A 26,183-nucleotide genomic window follows, 5' to 3' on the forward strand; every position below is an offset into this window, starting at 1 on the left:
CTATGGCGCACACTTTCTAAAAAGGTCTATTCAGTCCGATTCTCTAAGCGTATAGCTTACTTATAGGCCATAGAATTTCCGGTTTGTGGGCAGGTTTACGGGCTTGCGTGACTATGAGAGCAATGTTCCCGGAGTCGGTGACTTGTGCACCTGCCAGTCGGTTCATTCATAGATTTCTTTGTAGTACCCGATGCCCACGTGCTCTCTGGGAAACAAATATAGCCGATAACAAAATGTTGTCGTAGCACTGCCAATGCCAAGAGCTCGCGCCGGGTAACGCGCTTTTGTGCTCATCATGAACAAAAAAAAGTGTTTGGAACAAAATGGTCAGATGTCTTATCTTGTTTCAAACGCTTATGTTCACGCATTCCACGGTGCGTGAACGCGATGCTGTGCCCAACGACTTCGCCGTGACATGCCGCAGTTATCGCCGTGACCCTACCGTGGATTCCCACAGGACTGTTCAATCTTTCTTATGACCAATGTGAGAGGACTGTCCCACAAGGATGGATGGATGGATGCTAACGGCTGTACTCTTTATGACGGGTGCTAGCTTGCTCCATCTAGCCGGGAAACTAAAAACCAAAAGTATGCTTCTTCGCATTGCCCTTCTAGACCAACTTGCTTCCCCCTGCAATTTCGTCGCCAGGCGACGTGGAATATCACCTGGATGATTTGGGGGATTGGGTAAAAAAACAAAAAAATATGCAAGAAACGCGCCTCGGACAGGCGTTTGCAGTCTGTCTTTTGTGCGATGTATTTAGCAGTGTGAGTGCGGCTTTGTAAACGCCCAAAAATATGTTTCGGCTCGTTTCGACGGGCGAAACTGCATGGCTAACCTCAGGCGATTCATTCCCAGCGCCTGCCTGCGAGATGGGGTGCTGCTGCGTCCCACTGTGCAAGTCGAGCCATCGCTCGCCGGGCAGGGTCGCCTTCCACGAGTTTCCCGTGACGGAGGTGCGCAACGACTGGATCCGCAACATATCTTGCCTCGCCGCAGGTAAATTGCGCACACAGCCTTTCATCTCGCGAAAATCGAACGTCTCTTCTGTTCTGGGCACTGCTGCACACTCTTTCATAGAGCCACTATAGATGCGCTGTATGCTTAAAGGGCACATGCAAAGGAAAAAAAAATTTTTTTTAAACAGCTTAGATGGAAAAAGGATGTCATAAAACAATATTACAACGAAGGAAAAACATTTTTAGAGCTATATTTACGGCACTATACGAATTTGTAGTTGGCACCCGCCGGCGCCGCGGAAAAGTGGTCCTTATTTATCACGTGACTGGCCCTTATTTATCACGTGATGCTTGCACTCTTTCGGAAGCTTCGTATGGTGTCTAAAAGTAACTTCATCTTTGTTTGAAGTATAACAAAAAAACTAAGATTAATAAGTAACTTTTAGAGCCCAAAGGAAACTCCTGAAAAAGCGCAAGCAGACGTGATAGACCTGTGCGCCGGTCAGACGACGGCGGCGGCACCCCGAAGCAGACGAACTTGTGCGACATGGAGAAACGCGTCGAAGCGGCGTTCACACAACGCTCAGCATGCGGCGGCAGCACTACTTTGCGGCAGCGGCGCGCGGGCCTACCACGTGACCAGCAGCGGCTCCCGCGGCACCAATTACAAATTCGTATAGCGCCGTAAATATAGCTCTAAAATTTTTTTTTCTTTGTTGTAAAATTGTTTTATGACATCCTTTTTTCATCTAAGCTGTTTAAAAAAATGTTTCTTCGCTTTGCATGTGTCCTTTAATGTATCGGCACAATTTTTTTTTTTTTTTTAAGATTTTCTCGCAAGCATTGTCATTTTGGTGCTTAGTGCAGAGCAGGCACCTTCGGCGACAGTTACAATTCGAAACTGCGTCTTTCAGAACTTTAGATATAAACTTGGTCGGGATCATACCTTAGGCGATATCGTTTTTATATGTCGCGGACTGTTTTTACATTTCTAGAGGACGGAAAAGCATTTTCTGGCTTTTCGGAACACTGGCAACAGAAATTTAGAGCTTGAACATGGCTGAAGTCTCGTTTCACTGAAGTGTAGCTTCTTCACTGGCTTACTCAATGCTTTGAGCGGGCCTGCTATGCCCGCGTGCTCGTGAAGTGAAAGTGTCAACAAAGACGATCGCACCATGCTGCTGGTCATTGCTAAATATTATTGCTGAAAGAAAGCAGATTTAGGGCTACAAAACCGGCGCTGCACACTGTGTCGGAACAAAATCTTTTTTGCCCTGGTTTAAATTTTGTTTTATAGAAAAAAAGTTCCATTGCCATTCAGGCCCGGAACTAAAAGGATGGGCCGTTACAGTTCGTGCTTGCGCGCAAGACGAAATTCAGAACTAAAATTAAAGAATAAAACTAAACATTTATTTTTTATACGGAAGTACCGCATTCGCACGAATATAACGCGACCACGAATATAACGCGAGGGCAGGTTTTGATGCCCTCAAAAAGAAAAAAAAATATTATTACCATTATAAAGCGAACCGGGCCGCGTCAATTTCTCGCACTCGGGGGCATAGCAGATGTGAAAAGTCAATGAAAATAGAAGAAATATCAGTTTATGTTTTGACTGCGCTCATCCTCACTGCTCAGGTCCTTCCGTTTACCACTTGGCGACTAAGCAGATAAGCAGCAGCACGGCACCTACTTGTCTGGTAGTTCCTTTTTCTTCCGTGCGAGCGAGCTCCTCGGCAGCCCACAATCCAAACAAGGCACTAAGCAGAAGCACCAACACACAAACACCAGATCACTCTGGAGCAGAAACTAAACAATGCGCAGACGGAAAAAAAAGACTGCTGAATCCGATACACGATCACACTTCTTGCTCTGGTCCCTCTGCATAAACAAATGCTAGAAAACATGATTACGCTTTGAAGACGGGGACATAGGAAGGACAGACACCACCGAGCGCTAACTTTCAACTGATTTAATTCAAGAACCTCAGCGTAGAAACACACTGCGTCACCGCACCACATCTCAACCAATCCGTGGCCCTGCCACGGACCGCAAGTACGCCAACTCCTTATCCGCCAAGTCAATTGACGCGACACTGACACAACACGTGCCGGAACTATTTATAGCGTCAGCTTCCATAATCTCTCTAACAATCCTATCTTTGTGCCTAGCAAGAACAGTAGACGAAGCAAATAATGGTTTGCACCCGCAGTCATGGCAGTGACACGACAGATGTCCGTCCCGAACCCCGTTCACTTTTTGGTAGTGTTCCCCTAGCCGTACATTTAAACATCTGCCTGTCTCGTAGTGAAACGTGGCGTAGGGCAAGAAATACCGCAGGTTTGGTCTCAATGGGGACACTGTAGAGAGGAAATAAAGCGCCGGATATTCCGTTCGGCCTAATTGAGCCACGGACAGTCCCACTGGATGCCGGTGTATTAAGGCAGCTTTTTTGCAAGTATACAGTGTTGCGGCAAATTGTTACGGAGACAAAAAAAATGTGCAGGATCGCGGCGCATTTACTATGCGTGATTGGTTAAGTGTGTTCTAGCTGCAAACGACGCCGTGACGATGCACTTTTGGCATTGCTCAGTTGGCTTTGTTGGATGGTAGTGTTGGCTGCTATCGGACTTGAAACGAGGTGGAGTATCGGAGCCACCCTGGGAGATTTCGCACACTCGCGCTTGACTACGGCCAACTCGGACAAGACCAGTTTTTAGGCCTCTCGCGACGGCTTTCGACCTGCCGCATCGCTGCGCTGCCGGTCGTAAGCCGTCGCGAGAGGCTTGAAAAGCGCCCTTGTATGGGCGGATCGTAACGAAAGGGAAGTGCTTGAATGGGCCGCCCCCACGTATCTCCAGGCCCGGAACCGTGGGCTCCCAATGACCGGAGCAAGGTGTGCAGCCTCCACTTCAAGCCAGAGGACTACCGGGAGGGCCTGAAGCTGCGGAGGCTCAAGCCCGATGCCGTGCCCACCGTGTTCTCTGACCGCCCGGCCTTCCCGCGTCCAGCGGCCAAAAAGGACGGACCCAAGCGTGCCCCGGAAACGCCCCCCCCGGAAATCTCCCCCGTGTCGGCTCGCAAGGCCAGGTGAGTCGAACGTCCGTGCGTCTGAAATTGCTTCGCGTTGGCAGACTCGTGCGATGCTGATTAGATGTAATCAAACTACTTACGATCGATTCCTTTTTGGGGAAATTTTATAATCATTTGATTACATTTTTAGGAAGTATTTTCGAAAGCACCTAATCTGGTTACTTTGGAAAGTACTAAAATTACCCGTAATCGTTATTATTTGTTCTATACTTTTAACGGTGCCCTTGTTTCTACAAATTTCCTACCAAGAAATCCTAGAATTGAGTCTCTGACGGGAGAAAGGTTTATAAAAATTGGTGGGTTAAGAAGAGAAATAGTTTCTAATTCAGTGATTCTGATCCAGTTTGCAACTACAACTGTCCATAGGTTGCACCACTCATTTTTCCAAAATGGCAGTTATAGTGAGGGTAGGAGATGTGTGCCTTTATACCATTTGCCGAGCCTGTCTATTGTGCTGGCTTCACTGTGTGACACAAATTATCCCTGCTTATACGAGAAAGCTGGGGTGTTATGCGCGCAGGTCACCTCTTTATTCCTGAGAGTTAAAACGGCGTCTAGCGTAATACTTATGCCAGGAGACAGGTTTCAGTTCAGGAATGAGACCAAAACTAACTTCTATTTTGGATTTGCTTTCTCGATATAAGCGCTAATTTCGGTTTCTTCCCTAACTCAAGATGTGTCTCGCGGCATAATTTTTGAGCTAAAGAAAATGTTTGCGGAAACTTTATTTTGTGACATACATGTCCGATCCAGGCACTTCAAAACATTTTTGAGAGTTCAGTGTTCCTTTAAAGACAGAGTCCTTCATACGCCTTAGAGGTGACACGGAATATTGTATTTGTTGAAAACATCTGCTCTCATGTACTATTTGTTTGTTCTTGCTGCTTTTTCTCACTCAGATGAGTCTCATGCAAAATAGTGAACTGCAGACCCTTTAATGGGGTTTTAAGCATTTAGGTTATTAATTGCTTCACCATTATTCCCAGCCTAAAAATAACAGAATCGATCCAAATGTTTTTCAAACTACTAACGCCACGGGTGATGAGTTTAGAATGTGTTCACAAAACATATAAATTTAAAAAAAACTGTTCTCATTATAAACAAAAAAACTTGGGGGACGTTTAAAGGGACACTGACAGGGTATTTATGCTCGCCAAGGTTTTTATTTGTACATGACACATGAGAGCCTAACTATTCTAAATACAATTTGTGGCTCGAAATTCGTTTCCTTTTTGCCCGAAAACCACTGATCGAGAATCGGTCGTTTTGAGTCGCGCTTACTCTCTTCTCCGTGGCCACCTGCCATTTTCTATGGTTTAGACACAACCACCAAGTCATGGGTCATTGAAGGCACACGCTGAATATTAAAAATAGAAAAGAAATATGATGCCCATTTTTTATGGCCTCTAGAAGGCTGCAAATACGTTGATTGAAAAAAAAGTAAGTTACACAGCACCATGAAGTTTGGCAACGCTCTCCTCCTTTATATTTCTCCTTCCTCCCCAGTCCGGTTTCGGTTTCGAGCAGTTGCATTTTTTTAGTTTATTAAAAATATATGGAACGCTGTAGCAAAATATTGATTGGGTAGTCTTCTGACACCATTATAAATTGCCTGGAAAAAGTTTAAAAATTTTTGGGGGGGGGGGTAAGCTTTGCCTTTAAGGTGTAACCCCACCCTTATTTAGTGTGATTCTGAAGCGAGAGGTGGCGATGGGATCGCCTTCCAGACCTGTACATCAATGCCAGAAATCGTGTCTGGTGGCCCTTCGATACATTGTAGTATTTTTCTATATCCTGAAAGTGACATCCCTGGTCCTTCACTTGTGTTTCTCTGCGCATGGCTGCGCCTGTTCTCGTGCAAGGGGGCCAGTTCCCTACGCTCCGAGATGACGTCTCCAGCGAATGTGGTCAGAGCAAAACATGCAAATCGTCCTGAGCTAATGGCGAGACACCTGCACACCAAAACGACCGAAGCATTGAAAAATATAAAATTGCCTGTGTGCAATTAGCACGTCGGGGATTTCGGAGGCCAATTCCACATATTACAATAGGATCAGATTTCTATGACGGGCCTCCCTTTTGTTGCGCATGTGTTTGGCTCTTTACAAATTTCCAGGGAAACATGATGACGCGATAGACGTGGGTTTCCAAAATTCTAGCTTGAGGAATTTAGATACAGTCGCCGATCGATTTTTCGGACATGTTAGATTATTCTGACGTTTTCGCCGAACCGTCACTCGCCCCATAAAGTTAATGTATAGCATTGACCGAAATTTCAGATGCCATAAAGCTTATTGTTCGATATTTCTAACATAATTTGCGTGATTTCCTCAGTTCACAGCCACAAAACAACCGCTGCAATAGCGCCGCGAGCTTAGTCACCGCCTATTTGGTTGTTTTGATTCTGCCCTGTAGCCTCGATACCACGTCCTACGAAATAAACAAGCTGGGTTGAGGCTATAGCCGGCCCGGTTCTGCTATAGTCAACATGGCCGCTGTTACAAGTAGTTTAATAAGCACTTCTAGTAGGGAACGGAATCGAAAAAGATGAGTTTGGTAGCCCAGCTGCCATGGCGGTGTCGTCTGTTCGTCTCGCGATGCTCGGCCCTCGTGTGCTTGCTCGCGCTGTCTTCGCAATGCGCAGGGTTTTGTCGTTGACTGTCACAACGGTAGATGGCAGTACACTCCAGTCTGTACATATGAACTTTAGCGGACATAACATCTCTCCCCTCTTAGACTTGTGTCTGGTACCTCTGAGGTGATTGTCTTTCCCTCTTAGATCTCCGCTGAGAGGGGTGTGTCTGGTTGTTTTGTCGTTGTACTTGACGTACTTGGTGTAGAGATGTTGGACCGGTCAGTTTCTTCGACGCCTATACCCCACGTTAGTGTCGCCGACGCCCGGTCATTTGTATTTCCTTCGCAGCATTGTTTTCTTATCTGGTTCCAGTGTCGGCAGACGATTCCTAACCCACAATGAACATGCCACGAACGGAGTCCTGTTCGTTTCATCAACACACCTGGAACCCAGTCAGGTTATTTTGCGGATTTGTTGGATCATGACTTTATCTCCCGCTCGCAGCTGTCGTTTTTTGGGTAGCTTTTTTGTTGCTACCGTTGACTTCTGAGTGATCGCTTTTCATCTTTTGTTGCTGCTGAACAGCGCTCTCGGCGCGTATTGCAAAGTCATAGGCCTTGATGAACGTCAGTTCCTTCTCCGCAAAGAGACGTTGCTGGACTTGCGTGCTCCGGAGGCTGCACACGAAATGATCCCGCAACATTACATCCAGAGGAAGAAACGTTCAATTTGTCACTTGTTCGGCACTGGTGCCGAAATTACAGTCGGCAGCGAGTTTCTTCAGGGCTGTCGCATAAGCGCTGACCGTCTTGCCGACCTCCTGGTCGCGACCTTGGAAACAGTATCTGCAGTAGACTTCGGAAGGCGTCGGGTCAAAATGTGCTTTCAGCAGTTGAACAATCTCGTCGAAGCTCACTTGGCTTGGCTGTTTGGGTTGTAGGAGAGCGCAGACTCTATCGTATGTCTTCGCCCCGCACAGCATTAGCAGGTACGCACGCTCCTTCGAGGCATCCTGTACATCGTTAACCTCGAAAAAAAATTGTAACCGGCCGTACCATGACTTTCAAGAGCTGGAGCTGCGTTCGAACGTGGGAATGCTGCTGAACTCAGGCGTGGCCATGGCCGTAGCGTTGCTCTGATTGTTCTCGCCTGCTGTCGAAGTGCCATCTGTCATCCGATGGGCTCTGGTTCTCGTCATTAATGTTGCAAGTAGTTTAATAAGCATTTCTAGTAGGGAACGGACTAGAACAACATGAGTTCGGTAGCCCAGCTGCCATGGCGGTGTCATCTGTTCATCTCGCGATGCTCGGGCCTTGTGTGCTTACTCGCGCTGTCTTCGCAACGCGCTGGGTTTTGTCGTTGACTGTCACAACGGTAGATGGCGGTACACCCCAGTTTCTACATATGCACTTTAACAGTCATAGCAGCCGCCGTCTGCAAAATTCCTATGGTTCTTCCAGTTGTTCCTAAGGTCCGTATTTTTTGGGTGTGACCACGACAAGAGCGACCGTTTGCCGTTCTTGGGGTCTTTGAGCTCAAAGGTTTTTTTGCCAGTAGGCTTAGTATTGAAGCAAGCTTGGTGAACTAAACGTTGACTCCAAATTGTGCCAAATGGTACCAACTTTAAAGGGGCCCACCAACAATTTTTTGACCGGTTTGAAGTTCGCGCTGAAACGAAGCTCTATGAAAGCAGGAACATCGAGGAAAAAAAATATTACACAAATTCACAATATTTTGTGAGTTATTAGCAAATTAAATATTGCAGAAAATAACTTTAAATAAGCAAAACATAGCGCTTCATGACGTAAAATGAAACAGTTTAGCGATTGGAGCAAAGCGGTTGGCCAATTGGACGCGAGTTTGGTTGATAGCCCGTCGGCCCGGTCGGCTCGGCGGCCATTAGGCCTAGCTGCAACCATCGTAGCTTTGGGATTGGGTTGCCATCATTGATGAATTTACCGGGCTTATCAGATTTTTAGTGCGGATCTGGGCGCCGCGCTGTACGAGGACACTCCACGCAAGTGCCGTGTCTCTGCCTCAGTCCGCTTCGACAGCCGCGGAACACTCGTCTCCCGCAACTCCGCCACCGGAGCTACCTCGGCGAGTAGGAGGGAGAAACTGGTGAGCGGTCCCGTTGGGCACCGGTCCCGTCGCAGCACTTCACTCGAACAGTGAAAAGTCTGTCACAGCACTAAAAGAAAATAAGGATTCCCCTGGCTCCTCTTACTGCTTTTAGTTGACCAGGACCGGGGGCGCACAAGTGAAAATACGATGCGCCTTGTGTGCACGGATCACTTGTCGTCTGCTCGCGATGGTACGTCGCGGACGCCGCTGGGAGGCGCGCATGAGCGACAAGGCGTTGTTTTCGCCCTTTTTGAACTTTACTTTGCAACTTTATTAGCTCTATAAAAATGACTTGGTAGAGAAATGATGACGGTTAAAATGTGATATACTTTATTTCGCTTCAAAATTCCTGGGACGGCTCTCGCCAATCACGAAACCCAAAGAATGTGACGTATAGTGAAAGGGAGCGCCGTTATGCGCGCGCATTCGGCACCTCGCGGCGCCACCGTCGGAGGAGGTGTTTCCGAGTTGTCAAATTAAAATATGATGCGCTAATATTTTCAAACTCTTTCCTTGTCCACTGGGTTTCCGGGACCACTAGCGTGTAGAAATTGCAAAAAAAAGTCGACGCTCAAATACTGTTGGAGGGCCCCTTTAACTTCGCTGTTTGTGCCAACGAAGGTGCCGACCAAGCGCAGCACCCTGATCAAACAGATAAACAAACAAGTGCAAAGTGAACAATATAAAGCGGAAGTTGCACGAGAACTTAAAATTGACATCAAGCAAGTGGAAAGTGGCCAATACGCAGCGGAATATGCACGGAAATTTGATAATTTGGCTGAAATCAATTTTTCAAACCACTTGATTATTCGGACAAGTTTGGGGTCCCCCCCCAATTCCGAAAGATTGGTCGGCGACTTTACCTAAAAAATTAAAACAAATAAACTTTTTCTTTTTTTATCAGGTGTCTCATTTAGGTAACTGGGTGTCTATTTTGACCAAAACCATGAGACTCGAAAACACAAAAAAGACACTCGGGTGTAGATATTGAGTTTGGTAAACCTGAAGTAGGACAGTGATGTGAGAGTCTTACTGTCGATAAAGTAACACCAAGGCTAAAAATTCGCTTGTAGCATTCAATGATAAAAATTAATTTTAATATGAGTTCAGTGATAAATGCAGTGACTGTCAAGGCAAAGATTCTGGGTCTGCGGATAGCTTTTGCACAAAGTTTAAGCGTTCTAGCAGTCTTAATGGGTGATTTGTGCAAGCAGTAAGGTGCAAAATTAAAAATATGCAAATGCTGGAGTGTGACATTTCATAAAATGTGGTGTAAGTATGCACACCGCACGCTGGTTAAGACTGAAACTGCGCTACATTTTACACTAGTGTTGAGCATATGGAAAGTTAAGGGTGCATAGAAAGCTACAGCTTGTACACAAATACCGCTCTGGCCGTAATGCTTGAATGTTCATGGTACTTTATTACCCTCAGATTTGGTGTGAGTTATCTCCTGATTGCTTACAACAGAAAGAATGAAATAATCTAACTCTGAGTTGATAGAAAAACTCCACCTGCTGACAAGTACCAATCATCTCGGCGCCAATTATGAGTATACCGTATTTACTCGCATAATAGACGCACCCCTCACAACGGGCATCAATATTTTGACTTTTCTTTTTCCCTCCTGTAATCAACGCACCTCCTTTTCGGATCCGCAAGTCTCGAATTGCGTCCAATTTAGCAAGCCACCAAGCCAGTTTTTTTTTTTGCTGCCAAACGGTCGGGCCAAGTCAAGCCAAGCCACTCTCGTAATGGCCGCGAGTGCGTAGTTGCAGTAGTTACGGAAGTGATCGACCGTGAAACCTAGTGTCGCGCACACTTGACGAAGCTTGGGTCAAGGAATTGCCGAGCCCGGGACATTCTTCGCCTATCAGATGCATTGATGTCAACAAACAAGCCGTCGTCTGTGGTCCGCTTTTAGACAGTGAAATCGTGAAAGTGGCTAGGCCTAATTTCACATACTCCGGGTAAATGTGTTTATTTAATCCGCAACAGAACGGCACAACGACGTGCACGCTGCACTGTAGGCTGAGAGTGTCTGGTAGCGTCTCAGTGAACGAAACTTGATCCGCGCGAGCGGGCTTCCTAGCATTATATATCGCCTAAGAACGGTCGTGCTGCTTTTCGTGCTGCTTTTCGTGCTGAGTGAGCTTCATAGGGTGCTTTTTTTTGGGCAAAAGGCACCCCTAAAATGCCCTAGAAAGGTTTGCAATTTATAAAGCATGGTTATTGTGGCGCGCCCCCGACCAGCCGTAAGTGTGCTTCCATCACTGGAGACGTGCCACAGTACCTTGCCGTGTCATATTGGCACCTAATATGACATTTGCACGAGGTGTGTAATGAACGCCCCGTGTAATGAAGGCCCCCCCCCCACCCCAAATATGTGTCAATTTTCCGGGGAAAAAAGTGTATTCATTATGCGAGTAAATATGGTATTCACTGTGCCAAGGGGGCACTTGCTGACAGTGAGCTTTTCCACATGATTTCATACAATTGAAGTTGTTCTTGACAAGCAACATTGTTTACCCACGCGAGCGACCACGTGTGAAGTTAAGAATATTCTTTCTTGATTTTGGCACATCTGACAAGTAGCATAGGTTCCTTTGCGATGTGCGAAACAGATTGCTCCTAGGTTACCTTTGTTTGTAATGCATGTCGCGCACAAAAGAGCATGTGCTGAATCGCAGTGGGAAACAAAAACAATAATGATAAACAAGTATGTAGTCACGTGAAAACTGAGGGCATTGCACAAATGCAAGAGGTAAGCTTTGTTTTACCAAATATTTTACCAGTAAAGTATTTGGTTTTACTGTAAGTTCGAGCGAAGTGGAACCTACAAGCACGAGCATGCTGCCCTGAACTACTCTTCTAGCGAACAAGCGCACATGCTCAATAGAGCCGTCCAAAGCATGGAGCTCGCTTTTGTAGCTCTTGGTATGCTCAAACCTAAATTGATGTAGGTGTGAACTGCTATCGCATTTAAAAGGCAATTGTAATAAATTCTATTTCCCTTTTTTTTTTATTATATGTGCCTGCTTGTTTTTTGTTTTGTTCTTTGCCTTGCATTGACATGCCATTTTTTTTTTGTTTTATAATATTTTTTCAGAAGTCAGAGAACTATACTTTGTTTCATCATAAGAGCCGCATTCTTAAAAATGTAAACAAAAGAAATGAAAAAGAAAAAAAATATGCACAAACACACATTAAAAATGTAATGTCACGGCGCGTTCAAAATTAGTCATTCCTTTCTTGGACCAGTTGCATACGGCGACATTGTCACCGGTTGTAGATTATAAATTTAGCCAGTGCAGTAAAAGCGTTAGCTCCACGTCTTTAACGTGCATCGTGCAGTAGTGATACACGACCACACGCCGGTGCGTTGCAGGTGGGCGATTGAACGCAGGGTCCCTGTAGGATCTGCAGCGTTAGCTTGGTGCTTTGAACGGAGTTTGTGCTTGCGCATTTCTCTGTGTGCTAGCGTATTGCTTGTCGTGAGACGTTGAGAGTTGTGCCGGTGGCGACATCAGCTACGTGGCGCTAAGTAGATGCGATGACCAGAGCCGTATATGTGGAGAGTTTGGTCATTCATTGGCAATAGGGTGAAAATAAAGGCGCGTCACTGGCCAAAATTGTTTCAGTGACCTTCAGTGCGATGATTGACAGCTCTTTTGACCAACCACTAGCGACAGATATTCCCCTAGCGGAGGTAAGGAACTCAGCAAATCACAATTTCTAGGTAAGGATGTATTCAAGTATTTTATTTCAACACGCTAGAGTTGAAATTTACGACTCTTCGTAACTGAAGGGGCAACGCACGTGACGCCGTCGCGGCAATGTTCAGAATGCACTCAATCTTTCCTTTGATTGAGCGGCCACGACGGAGTAAACAGTAAAAAGTGTAAACTCGGCTTCGTGAGAGCTTTGATCCAAACCGTGAGTGCACACCCCACTTTTGCAGTTGTGCCTCGTGTTTCGGGAAATCTTTCTCAAGCAATATCCCCTTTCCTGCCTCAGTAAACGCACTCAGCACCTCGAAACTCCCCTTTCTCACCAATCTCTTAAATTTATACATTCATATACTTTTCGCATCGCCCAAAAACAAGATACTATGCAAATCCTTCAAGGTCATCCCAGCTCATTCTTGCTTCACAAGTTGGTCGCAGGGGGAACATGCAATGCTACCAACGGCGGCGCTTTCACCGTTCCACCCAGGATCCTGCCGGCTCCTCCCATTAACCAGATACATATGGCATAAAAAGCCTCGTCTCCCAGGTGGCTTGAGCCCGCATTTCTTTCCCTCCAGGTTCGGCATTCTGTGCGCGGTGCCCAAATGCGACTCGAGGGCGGGTGTGACCCACGACGTGCTCTTCCACGAGATTCCCGCCAACCTGCAGCGGCGACAGTCCTGGCTCGACGCCCTGCGCTCCGTCAGGCCCGTCGGTGAGTGTCATCGCACGCCGAAGGTCCCTTTTGTGACCCATTAGAGGGGCCACACAGGACACAGACACTGCGGAGTATCGCATTCTTTTTTCTTTCACCGCCAACTCCGTATTGGTGGAGAAGCAGTCACGTGCGCTGAACTGGATCCAAACTTTGTATGAGGAAGCGACCTTGCAGGCACTGAGTTTTCGGCAGAGCACGTTTCTAGCTTTGTGTTGGCACAGTATACATCCTACACTAAAATTGAATCAACTGCCCAGCAGTCAGGCTCTTTAGATCGACCACAAAATTCGATTTCTTAAGGCCCGTTCACACTCTTGCGACCTCTTAAACCTGGGTTCCTTAAAACTTCTTAAACCAAAGAACACACTGGCGCCATCTATTGGGAAGCAGTGTAAACTCGGCGGTCCGGCATATTTTTTTATTTCTCGCACATTATCCTTTCTTTCTTGGCTCGAAAAACTTTTCTCAATGTTATAAACGAGCCCTTCTATGGGTATTACGCACATTTGACCTCGCAAACCCCGCAAAACCTTTGCTCTTGTGAAATGCAGTTCCAGGGTCACCGCATAGATGGCGCCACAATGCCAGTGTGTTCCCGCATTCTAAAAACATTTAAGAAGTTTTAAGAGATCTCGTCTCTCTCAGTCGTAGTCGGTCGCAAGAGTGTGAACGGCCCTTTAACCTATCATGCTACGATTTTGTGCAGCGTTGGCCACAGGTGGTGCATTTTTTTTATAAAATTTTCAAAAAGCGAACATACCTGAGAAAAAAGCAAAGATGGAAAAAGGCTTAACTTCTATGGAAATGCAGTGAAGCCTTCAATCAATAGGGCACCCTATTGTTTCAAGACCGGTGGCTTTGCTGCGTTTCCATAGGAGTTAAGCCTTTCCCTCTTTTTACACCTTCCTCAGGTAAGTTCCCTCTTTGCAAATGTTATAGAAAAAATGCACCACCCGTGGGCAACACTGCCCAAAATTGTAGCACAATAGGTTAAGAAACCGAATTTCGCGGTCGATTTAAATAGCCTGGCCGCTACTTGAGACGCCCGGTAGAACCGGCAATCAAGCCAATATTATTTATGCATGTCTGAATCAGAGCCGAACCAGAAGAAAGTACGAAGGTCGGACCTGATTTCTAGCCGAACCGGGATGATGACTGGTTCGACACTCTGCTCTAAATATGTGAGCTTGTCTTCTATACTTCCTGTGAACATTATGTGAACTTGTATATTTCATGGGAAGTTTTCCCCTGTTAGAAGTGAACAGTATTCGTAAATAAAGTAGGGTTCTGTGATTTCGATTTCACTTTTCTTCGACTGGGGGTGTTTATTCTGAGTTTATTTTTTGCCACAGATTCTGTGTTTTTTCTTGACAGTTTACAGTGTCGGACAAACAATCTGTGTGCATTGAAGCTTACGTTGAAGAAAGCAGGATATGGGCATGGGATACCCCAACATCCGGGGAACACACACGTGACCCGAATACTTGGAAAAGAATGAAGAAATAAGGAAACGAGATAAATACAGTAGAACCTCGTTGATACGTTCTTGGTTGATATGTTTTCCTGTCCGTTGCGTTCAAAAACGCCGGTCCCGTTTTACTTCCATAGAGATACATGTATTAGTTTCCTGCCTGTTACGTTTGCTTTCCCGGTTGTTACGTCCAAAAGTGCCAGAATCGCGGCGCCTCCGCCCCGGCGCGCCGTGCGCCAAGATGCCACGCAGCCGAACCACGCAGCGCGGATCGCGCGGCCAGTGGGGTGAAGCTCTCGGCTACTTCCGTCCCGCCGCGTATACTTATGACGTTTGTCCGGTCCGGCGAATTGCTTCCGATTCCCGCGCTTCCAGCGGCTGTTGGCACTTGTTATTTTATTTTAAATAACATTGATTCATATATCTAATGATGTCAAATAAAGATGAAGTTGTTTTGAAGGTGTGAATGGCTTTGAAGCTTGTTATTGTAACTTTCTCTTTCACTCTTTCAACGTGTCTGGGCGCGCTTTCTCTCTCTCCGAACCCGCGCCTCTCGCCTCGAGATGCGCTGGCCGCTGGCGCCGGGAAGTCGGTGGACCGTTAAGCGCGATCCAAACCAACGCTTCTTTTTGCGCCTGTAGGTCGTGCGGCTGCGGATGTGACGCATTTTCGTGACGTCGCGCCGCTTCTTCGCTCCTTCCGGGCGTGCACAAGAAAGTTGGTTGATTTCAACTTCTTCTCCACGCGCACAAAAACGCGGGCGCTCCTGTGTCCCGGCCAATCGGTGGAGGTAGACCTGTGCGCCGGTCAGAAATCGCCGGCGGCGGCGCGCCGGTGTTTGTACCTCCGGCGGCGGCGTGTTGACGGCGCGGGGATCAACGGATCGGCGGCGGCGTGGCGCGGAAAAGGGAGGGGAGGGGTGGGGGGATTGGGAAGGGGAAGGGGGTGTAAATTAGAGAGTGAAGGGGAGAGAGAAAGGAGTCGTTTGAATTTGGAAAGCAAGATGCAAATACCATTAAAAGGAACACACTTTTTTATTTTTTTCTGGAGAGGTATGCATTGCTTTCGCTGTGAAGAGTGCGTCCATTAGAAGAATTAGGTACTTCGGCGTCTTGTTTATTCTCGTTTGTAAGAGAATATGTCGCCGGCTGGCAGCCGCGGCGCAAGATCCTCCACAAGACGAGGACCGACGGCAACAGGTATTTTATCACCGCGTTCCGCCTCACCACGCGCTTGTCGCACGCCCCGTGCCTAACAAGTCGGCCGAGCACGTCCTTCGATTTATAGAACTCATACTCATTCGGTACGCCGCAAGCCGTCATTACCGACAAGGACAGGGTCCTAACCTCTCGTTCGGCTTCGCGGTACTTTGCCGGCAGGCACATTCAGAGCATCCCTAATAGTACCAATTAGGCTCCCCAAACCAACGGCTTTGTCGAACGCGCCAACGGAAAAATCCTTCCATGTCTGCGCGAAAGAAAGTCAACGGCGACATCGACCATTGGAGCGATTATCTCCAGGCAACCAGCTTTCGAGTAAACCAGCAGCCGTACGCCAGACTCCAGAGATCACCGTTCGAACTCCTGTTCAACTTTGTCCCACGTCGACCTATGGAATTTTTCCCGCTTCCCGACGATCGAGGTCGGCGACGTCCGCGCGAACTGCGACGCTGCAAACGCGAACCACGCTTACCTTCACGGCATGAAGCGTATACGATGCAAAATATCGACCAGCTCCATACAGCGTCAGGGACAGGGTATGGTACACGAACGGCCTTACCTCGAAACTTGGCCTGCTTTTCCACGAACACTTAAGTCATCACCAACGTGAGCAATCAAACCTACACTATTTCCAGGTTTACCTCGCAAAACACACCGGATTGCCGCCAAGCTGCCGCACGATAGCTCTTTCTTTTTTTCTTTTTTTTTCTTTTTTTTTTCACGAACAACCTGCAGCGATTGACGTCGATTTCAACCAACTCGCCTTGCACCGCAGCAGATCCTCCGATTACAAGCGCATCACGCCGACGCAGCCCTCCACGATGGCTAGACGCATAACAGAGGATCATGACAACATTAACAAAATGTGCGAGGGCGCAAGCACAGTGGGCGCAAGGATTTTGAGCTCGGGAGTGTAAGCAAACACGCTGGCGGCAAAGACCCGTAAGGAGAGCCTCCCCGACTCGACCTGATGGGAGCTCGACTTCGACCCCCGATGCTGGATCCCGGCGTGGAAACGAGAAAGAAGGACCCCTAGAAAAACGACGTGACACGAACAAGCCAGGCGTGTGGATCAAAATAAAATACGTTTGAAAGAAGCCTGAAAACGGACGCGAATATAGCCCTCTTGTATCAAATTATTTCACAAAGTTCTCATTAAATCATTTTACGGTCTACAAAACCGTTCAGTCCATTATAGCACTTTAAAAACACAGGCGAGCTGGTGAAGAACTTCCATACTAACGGGAGACACGAAACGATAAAAATAACGCACTAGACAACAAGTCTCAAACACAGCTTGTATACCCGTTTTCATGTCAAGAACTCTAGCAAAAAGAGTCCGACTCCTTGCAAACCATTACTAATTTCCACCTTTATGTGGAGAATTGAGATATATGTAGCTGGATTCTACTATATGTGTTATCAAGACGTACACGTTCTAGCGCCAAAATCATCGCTTCTTTCTTCGACAACCAAATCTCGTAAGACTTTGCGTCGCGTATACGAACATCTTTGTTTCGTGTATGTACTCTCCCCCTTTGTAATGCCTTCGGGCCCTGAGGGTACTTTAATAAATAAATAAATAAATGCTCGAAACTTTCTTTTTTTCTTGAAAAAAACGGATGTAGCTTATTTGAACAAGGAACGCTCTTATATATACGTCAATACCCTCACCACCAAAAAAGAACTCTTTAAAAAAAGGGTATCACCATACATCCTTTTGTCCCATATAACGCACCCCAAAACTTTAGTTTGACGCACAGCGCACAGAGGGCCATACATTTAACAAGGGGCTTGATAACGGAGCGATATAACTGATTAAATATAGCTAAAGTATGTATCAAAGACCACAGAAAGAAAGCGCTGAGATTTTGCAGTAGGGCCAAGAAAACCTCGATTATCTTTTTTGCAGTCAGTAACACGTACACTAGCTATGTTAATAAGTTGTACCACACGGCTATCAAGCCTCTCGTGAAAGTTAGTACCGTCAGATCGACGTCTGAAGTGTTGGGGTGTCTTATAGAAGACAAAAGGTGTAAGAATACACCCTTTTTTTAGAGTGTATACACGTCACTGAAAGCCGGACACTCAGACAGATCCAAATGATTCATGGTCACACCAACCTGCCACCCAGACGACCCCGCTTGATGACTGACGAGCAACATGCGATAACAGGCAACTCCATCAGAACCCTTACTAATGATACACGCGTGACGAGATGTCCCTAGACTCCCTACAGCGTTCAATTCGCTTAACGAGTTTCGATGAAACGATCGTGTCGACAAAACGTGTGTCCGTGAAACGTGTGCCCATGAAAAGTTGTCTGCGATACGTAATTCCACGAAACGAGTTTCGACGAAATGAGAGGGTCCCGTACACCACTCCTGCCTGAAAAGTTACATTTGGTTTCTTACGTTTTTTTCTGGCGCCCCTGAATACCACCAGATTGGGGGTTGACCTTTCTAATTTGTGCTGAGCTTTGAAAACTAAATTTACACCGAACCTATTTGCCACTGATATAAAGTTATGAGAGATTCCATGGCAGTAAGGCACACACACACCATTCTTCACAGCCGGTTTTTCCACACGAGCCGGATTAAACCTTCAGCACCTTGAGCACAACTCTAACAATTACATCGTGGTGATGGCCCACTTCCAGACGACGCATCTTTTGCAACTCAACTGCCTCACCAACCCAAAACATACGGGATTCTTTACAGGCGTTATCCATCGCAGACGCACTTACACCACTCTTAACTATCTTCAAGTGACAGCTGTCAGCTGCCAACATAGACGCTGCCAGCAGAGGCTTGGCTGATTTCTTGCCGTACCTCCAGCACAGGCCCTTTTCCGTGTGCAACAGTAGGTCTATAACTACTTAATTCGACTGCTCTGATGGCAGGGTTGTGCAGTCCAATCAACAAGGACCGCACAACCGTGTCAACGTGTACACAAGTCTTGTTTAAAAAAAAAATAAAAATCTCGGACAACACTGGAGCAATTCACGACCCGATACGCACACCCTGTTTTTGAATAAAAAGAGAACCATCAAAGTCTACGGCAGTGGACTCTAAATGAAACTCCAGAATGCTGATAAAACTATCTACATCAATCCCAGTGGCAGACTGCAGCTTCACTAGATTATCATCACACCACCTCCTGACATTATCAACAGCTCCGACTTATCCATAAAGTAACATAAGTCCTTGATGTCTACAGTTGTCACATCGCACCTTCTCCCATGATGCGAATTCAATATTTCAATCAATTACTCAGAGTTTTTGAGTGACAATGGACTGTTAATTGCTCCACTCCTGTCAGGCATTTCTAGATAAAAACCGACAATACCTTCTACCAAGCTCAATTTTCGTTCACAACCATTTTAACAATTACACCAGGATGGGATTGTTACAGTTGTGCTGAAGGTGAAGGAACGTACGTTCAATCCGGCTCCTGTGGAAAAAACCGGTTTTAAAGAATGTTGTGTGTGTGCCTTACTACCTTAATTGGAATCTCTCATAACTTTATATCAGTGGCAAAGAGGTTCGGTGTAAATTTAGTTTTCAAAGCTCAGCACAAATTAGAAAGGTTAACCTCCTTTTCGGGTGGTCCTCAGGGGTGCCAGAAAAAAACACATGCACAACACGTGCCGGAACTATAGATGGCGTCCGCCTCAGTTATCTCTCTTTGTGCCTAGCGAGAACAGTGGAAGAAGCAAATAATGGTTTGCACCTGCAGTCATGCGTGGTTTCAATCGACTTTGCAGAAAAAGAGATAGTGTATTTGCGGTCCGCGGCAGGGCCACGGATTGGTTGAGATGTGGTGCGGTGACGCAGTGTGTATCTACGCTGAGGCTCTTGGATTAAATCATTTGACAGTAAGCGCTCTGTGGTGTTCTTCCTATGTCTAAGCCTTAAAGCGCAATCATGTTTTCTCACGCGCAATACCAACTCGCCCAACAATCAGCAATGGTAGGAGAGTTCTGAGGGAGGCCATGCGTATTTTGACCTCTGGCAATTGAGTAAGCACACCGTCCTTGCCACTGGACAGTGACATGAGGCGTTTTTTGCGTCTGTTTTCTAAAAATTGTAAGGGCTGTGCTGGAGCTGGAGTTTCCTGTTATCGCATGTGGCTGGTCAGCCCTCAAGCGAGGTCATCAGGGTGACTGGTTGGTGTAAATCATTTAGATATGTCTGAATCATGAATCATATGGGTTCTGTCTGAGTGTCCGGCTCTCGGTGACCGAGTGAAGAGGAGGTGTTTCTTTTTTGGTGGTGAGGGTTTTGAGGTATGTGTAACAACGTTCGTTGTTCAAATAAACAACGAACGGTGTTTGAGAATTGTTGTTTTGTCCGTTTTTTTATCGTTCCGTGTCTCCGTTTTTTTATGGAACTTCTACATTTATTGATATATTTACAGGAGTAAAAATGAAAGGCAAAAATATCTATTCATTTTTATGCATAATATAGTAAGTAAAACTCATACAGAAGCAGAAAAAAAAACCACCAATACCCCCCCCCCCCAAAAAAAAAAAAAAGATGGTGGCGCCGGCGGCGCGCCGGATTTATTGTGCAGCGGCGGCGGCGGCGTGCTGGCACTGGGGATTCCGGCGGCGGCGCAGGGCGGCAGGAGCAAAACAGGCCGCGGCGGCGGCGCGGCGCGGCGCGGCGCGGCGCGGCGGCGCACAGGTCTAGGTGGAGGGCAAGCTAGTTCCGGCTCCGCGGTTCTCGCCGTATGGCTGCCCTCTCCCCCCCCCCCCCCCCCCCTTTTATTATCTTCCAACATGACAACGCGATCTCTCTCTCTCTCTCTTTCTCTCGCCGTCTGGCCGGCCAGTCTGTCGCAGTTGCACTTTGCTTGTGCGCTCGTGCCTGCGTGCGCGCGTGCGCGCTCGCCCGAAGTTTTGCCCGTCCAAACCAAAGCGCACGGTTCTGACTCAGAAAGCGCGCCCGGAAACAGCAAAAACGCCACGAAATGCGTCACATCCGCAGCCGCACGACCTACAGGCACAAAAAGAAGCGTTGGTTTGGATCGCGCTTTAGAACGCGCGAGGGACGCGAGCCGGCGAGTTGTTTCGCCTCTGGGAGTGCGTCGCGGCGCAAAATTCGTCCCGCGTTCGTGCGCGCGCGGCGGTCTTTTCTTTTTTGTGGGAACTTGTTGGTGTAATGTGGTCAAGCATGGATTTTCGTCATCAACACACCACCTGATGTGCCAAGTGGGGAAACAATGACTGCCGAAAGCCGGGATATCAATGGTTTCGAGTTCGAATGGACGTGCGGTACGCTCTTTTGGTCTTCTCTCGCTTAAGTTTCTGATTAGATGTTTGCAACAAAACCTAACTGTCGCAGTGGTAGTGAGTATTAATTGTTTGATTTTGGCAATAGCTACGATGGTTTCCAATCACAAAACCAAATCCTATCATTGTTCAGGATTGCTCTTCACTCGCCGCGAGAAATATGTCATAGTCAAATGACTGGAGACTTGTGTGTCGACTTTTTCATATCAAGATCGAGCACATATGCTCACTTTAAAAGATTGCAAACTTTTTGCTGTGAGCTGTTTATTTGGCACTGTTGTCAGCAATTCACGCGTCTGTTCGCGAGGAGTGAAAATATGAGCCTAAATATTTTTCGATTAACTGAGGATGAGCGATAGAGCGATCCGCTCTGGTTTCCCGTTTCGTTTAGCAGTGACTTACTCCTAAATTTAAGTGATAATATTAAAAACGAATGGGCAGGTTCTCGATGAAGACTCAATACCAAAGAGCTGAGCTGTTTTTCTTGGTACTCATTGCTTAGTTTCCTTTAGTTGCAATTAAGACACCGTCGTCGGTCTTTACTTATATGCTTACTTATATAATCAAATTTGCAAGGACGCATATCATCACCTGCGTCGCACGTAACCTTAACGTTTTATCCTGTTTTGTTGTTCACTTCTTTGTTTCTCGTGTGCAAAACAGTGAGAAATTTCGTCTGTATTTTCTACTGTCTGCTGAATAAAAATGAACGTAAAAAGACAAGCATTGCATATTTTTTTGTGTATGTGTCACTTTCGTTGCTTTGCTAGGTTTCTGCTGCTTTGCTGCTGGTCTCGCTTTTCAGTGCTGGCTTGTGTGCGTTTCAACGCACATTAACCAGCATTGAAATGCGAAAACCAGCCGCAAAGCAGCAGAAGCCTAGCAAAGCAACGCGCAAACCGGGCAAAAAAAAGCTACAATATATATATATTTAACTCTAGGTGGCGCAAGCTACCGCCCATCCATCCAAGCACAATGGCGCTGCCGTGCAGTTTCGGTTTTGGTTTCGCTGTGCCGCCATGTTGATTTTAGTACAGCCACCAGATACCAGGGGATTCAAATGGCGCTGCGGCCTCCCAGGGTTTTCCAATTTGTGTTCCATGGGCGGTATAGGAAGTTGCACTCCTCTGGCGCGGCCGCGCGGCACGCGGGTGCCCCCCTTTCCTTTACTCCTTTCACCCTCTTTCCCGGTCTCCTCACTAGGCTTTGCTGAGCTCTGCGAAAACGCTCGTTCTCTCTTGCTCTTTCTTTTTGTCTGTCCTCTCTCTCCGGCGCGAGTTGTTTACGCGCCGCACGCACGCCGGGACGCTGCACTTCCAGTTTCTGTTCCGCTCGACAGCTCGACTGCGTGAACAGCGCCGTTTCTGAGTGCGTGCGCGTTGACGACGGCCATGACATCCCGAAAAAGAAAAGCACTCTCTTTTAAAGAGAAGTTTGACATACTTCGCACGGTGGATCGAAATCCCAGCCGGAAGAGGTCTGAGGTCGCAAGAGAGCTTGGGCTCGCGCCGTCAACTTTAAACAGTGTCGTCGCGAGACGAAAGGAGATCGAGGCGAAGGCTCCTTTCTACCAACCAGGCTTTAAACAGGCTCGGGGGGCAAAACACGCAAAGTTAGAGGAGGCCCTGTTGGTATGGTTCAAACAAGCCCGGGCATCTTGTGTCAACATCGACGGAGGCATTCTGCGAGAGAAGGCGCAAGAGATTGCTGATCGTTCGGATATCGAGCATAGCGGACATTGTGGCCGACCTCACTACTGCCGACAACGAAGAAAGTGATGAAGAAGACGAGCAAAAAAACCAACGATTACGCTGCACCCACGTTTGCGGACGCGATCGCTGCGTTGGACACCTTGCGCCGCTACGTAAACGTTCATGACTGCGCGGAGAGAGAGGGGACTGCGGCTTCTGGAGAAACGACTTTTACTGCATACCATTAATTCGAAGCGGCAGGTGGATATTACGCGTTTTTGTGAACGTGTCTGAGTCCAAAAGAGTTCGGTAAGTGCATAAAATAAACCATTGCATAAGAGCTGCTTTCTATCTTATACAGTTAAACCTCGATGTAACGAAATCGGTAAAATTCGCAATTTACTTCGTTACATTGAAATTTCGCTAAATCGAAATTTGGCTTTAGCATGCAAAAAAAAAATTCCGAAACATTTTACGGGTATGAAAACTCACCGAAAATGACATTTATTTAGGGGCAAAGTAGTCCGCGAGTTTTGCTTGAGCCTTGTCCGACAGTAGCAGCGGCGTCATACGGCGTTTGACGGCCCACAGCGCTTGCACGGCATCTTGGTGCCCATGCGACGCCGTGTACCTCCTCAGCACGTCCATTGCGTCGAGCACTTCCCGAGTGCTCGTGATCTTGGCAGTTTCTTCAGGATGGCGTCCAAAACGTTTCTTTCTCATCCAAAGAAAGAACTTTACGTTTCCTTACGGCAGCAAGCACGTGAGTGAACCGCCCGGTTAAAAAATAAAGGTGTTTAGTTTAGGCGGTGCCAATGTTTCCAACCTACGCAGCACTCTTGACCGCAGAGTTTTTCAGTTTACTTGCCCCCTTGCGCCCACACTGTGCTTGTGCTTTTGCTTTACATCACGCTCGCAAGACGATAATCGGTCTTCTCGGTCTTCTCCTAGATGGCACTGCCCACAGTGGCACTGCCCGTGCGGTCGCGCGGTCGCGCCATCACGTCGCCAACGTCGCTCCCCCGCTGAAGTTGGCTCCCGCGCTACCCGCGGTACAGTGGACTATGATGATCAGTGAATGTCAGTGGTGATGCTGTTATGCCGCGTTAACTTTTTGCTCGGCATTTTCTGGCCAGCCCCGCGGAATCCGCTTTGCCGCTTGCCTCGCCGGCGCTACCGGCGCCGCATCCTCGGGCAGCCTAGGAACGTTGGAAGGCCTGTCCCCGTGAAGTAACCTATCAAGCGCTCGCGTTTGCGCATAATTTTCTTTTTAACCACAATTTTTTGCGAAGTTGTTTTTTAGAGTCTATTTATTTATTGCCTTCTATGGCAATGGCGCTTCGTTATATTGAAATAGCAGCAAAATAGACTTCGTTATATAGAGACTAAAAATACATGGGATCTATGGGCAAGAAATTATGAAAAATAAAATACTTCGTTAAATCGAGGATTTCGTTACATTGAAGTTCGTTATATCGAGGTTCGACTGTATAGAGTGCCTTTAAGTGCGTTATCGGTTGCTGCGCTTTCCCGGTTGATACGCTTTTTTTCCGCGGTCCCCTGAAAAACGTATCAACGAGGTTCTACTGTAGTGTAGGTCTTGAAGAAAAAAAGTGCGCACAAACAGTTCAGCAAAACTTGTAATCTAAATAAATAAAAAAAAAAAGATCTCTATAATGATTTTTTTTTTTGTATGAAGCTTGGGATTTCACTATTCAAGAAAAGCTTCAATCTGGGGCATCCCGGTTTTCCCCGATTTTGATAAAACTGACTCGGGGGATATATTTTTCGGGGATTATGGGTGTTTACCGAAGACACGGAACCCTGGCTATAAATAACTACGGACAATATCCGCTCTACGCAGGTGACAAGTCCTGGCAACCGTCCGACCACACCAAGATCTGCAGCAAACACTTCAAGCCGGAAGACTACATTCAAGGACCCAAAAAGCGCTACCTGGCTCCCCACGCTGTACCTTCCAAGTTCCCCAGAACTGCGGTCAAGTCACTGTCTAAGGCAGCAGCCAAAAGTGTGACCAGTAGAGTGTCGAGGGCTGTGACAGCTAGCGAGGCCCGGACACGTGACTTCAGCAACACGTCTTCTTTCTCCTCTAGCAGTTCCTCAGTTAAGACTACCGATCGCAGCTGTCAGACAAAGCAGAAGCTTTTGGAGCTCTCAACGGCCAGCCATGGCCAGAGAGAGAGCAGGAGCATCCAGGTTAGCCTCGTCGAAAGTCAGAACCAGTCGGCGGAGACAGATGTGCCTCGTGACTCTGTCGGGTGCCAGACCCTAGTGACGGGCCTGACCATAGCCGCGTACCAGGACCAGATGTTGATGCTCAAGGACCAGTGCCACAGACTCCAAGCTGAACTGCTAGAGTTGAGGCATCGCAACGCTGTCTTGACGGCAGCAGCGTCTCTGGTTCATGTGGCGGGCAAGTAGGCCTACCTGGTTAGAAGTGATTGTTATACTCTTCGTCTTCGCTCCAGCGTGAGGACATGTCGTTGCCGATGCCTTCTTAGTGCCACGGTCGGACGTTGGTGACTGTTGGATGCTGGTCAATGCGGACGGTGGTTCTTGTTGGCTCCCACTATTCGTGCCGAGACACGAGGTGGTGTTTAGCGTAAGCGCGACGTCGGCATTATGCGCCGGAATTAAATACCTTTTCTCGTTTTTCTTCAGGAGTTATTGGCACCTCCCTATACTTTGTTTCGGCTTAAAAGGCAACTTCGGTCCATTCTTTCGATTTTGGGATTATGACTGTATTTAGCGCACTCAGCATCCCTGAATTGCAAGGTGTAATTTTTTTCTCGTTATTGTGCGTAGCTTTAAAGATATCGACGCCTCAAAGTTTTGTTTGGGGCGCGGCCAACAAAACTGAAACTAGCCGCTCGAGACCCTGGCAACACTGGAAATCAGCCGCTATGTGAATATGACGGCAGGATTGTTCTCGTTCAACGAGTATGCAGGCCGAACGGCACCTACCTCTGTTGCGCTAGCCGTCTAAAGATAGGAGGTAAGCTGATATTGGTTTTAATTCTGTATACGTGGTACTTATCCAGATTATGTAGGAAGAGTTAGTGCGTATACATACCCAAAAGCTAGCGACTGGAAAACCCGTGAATTCGTTAGGTGCCATACACGGTGGCACCTAACGTGCGTGCGCTATGCCGTACTCATCGCTTGTATACTCAAAAGCTAGCGACTGGAAAGCGAGTGAACTCGTTCAGTGCCGTACTCGGCAGTTGTCACCATGCGTGCGGTCTTCCGTACTCGTCGCTAGGCCTAAATTGTCATCAGGGCTTCG

General features: G+C 47.2%; 1 protein-coding gene across 4 annotated transcripts in view; it reads left to right on the forward strand.

Moving 5' to 3' along the window:
* Positions 1-25,549, forward strand: part of LOC8036479 — a 51,680-nt gene extending 26,131 nt beyond the window's left edge. For 3 of the 4 annotated variants that reach the window (XM_042294410.1, XM_042294411.1, XM_040222061.2), the window contains 4 exons: positions 860-1,000; positions 3,822-4,050; positions 13,059-13,195; positions 24,741-25,549. In XM_042294410.1, coding sequence (XP_042150344.1) covers positions 860-1,000; positions 3,822-4,050; positions 13,059-13,195; positions 24,741-25,318 — 1,085 coding nt within the window. In that variant the 3' untranslated portion in view covers positions 25,319-25,549. Of the gene's footprint in view, positions 1-670; positions 688-859; positions 1,001-3,821; positions 4,051-13,058; positions 13,196-24,740 lie in introns of those variants that run through there. The other variant, XM_040222060.2, reaches the window with a different exon arrangement.
* The last annotated feature ends 634 nt before the right edge of the window (positions 25,550-26,183 follow it).

This window comes from Ixodes scapularis, unplaced genomic scaffold (assembly GCF_016920785.2).
Source record: "Ixodes scapularis isolate PalLabHiFi unplaced genomic scaffold, ASM1692078v2 PGA_scaffold6__148_contigs__length_123643588, whole genome shotgun sequence".
Lineage (NCBI taxonomy): Eukaryota > Metazoa > Arthropoda > Arachnida > Ixodida > Ixodidae > Ixodes > Ixodes scapularis.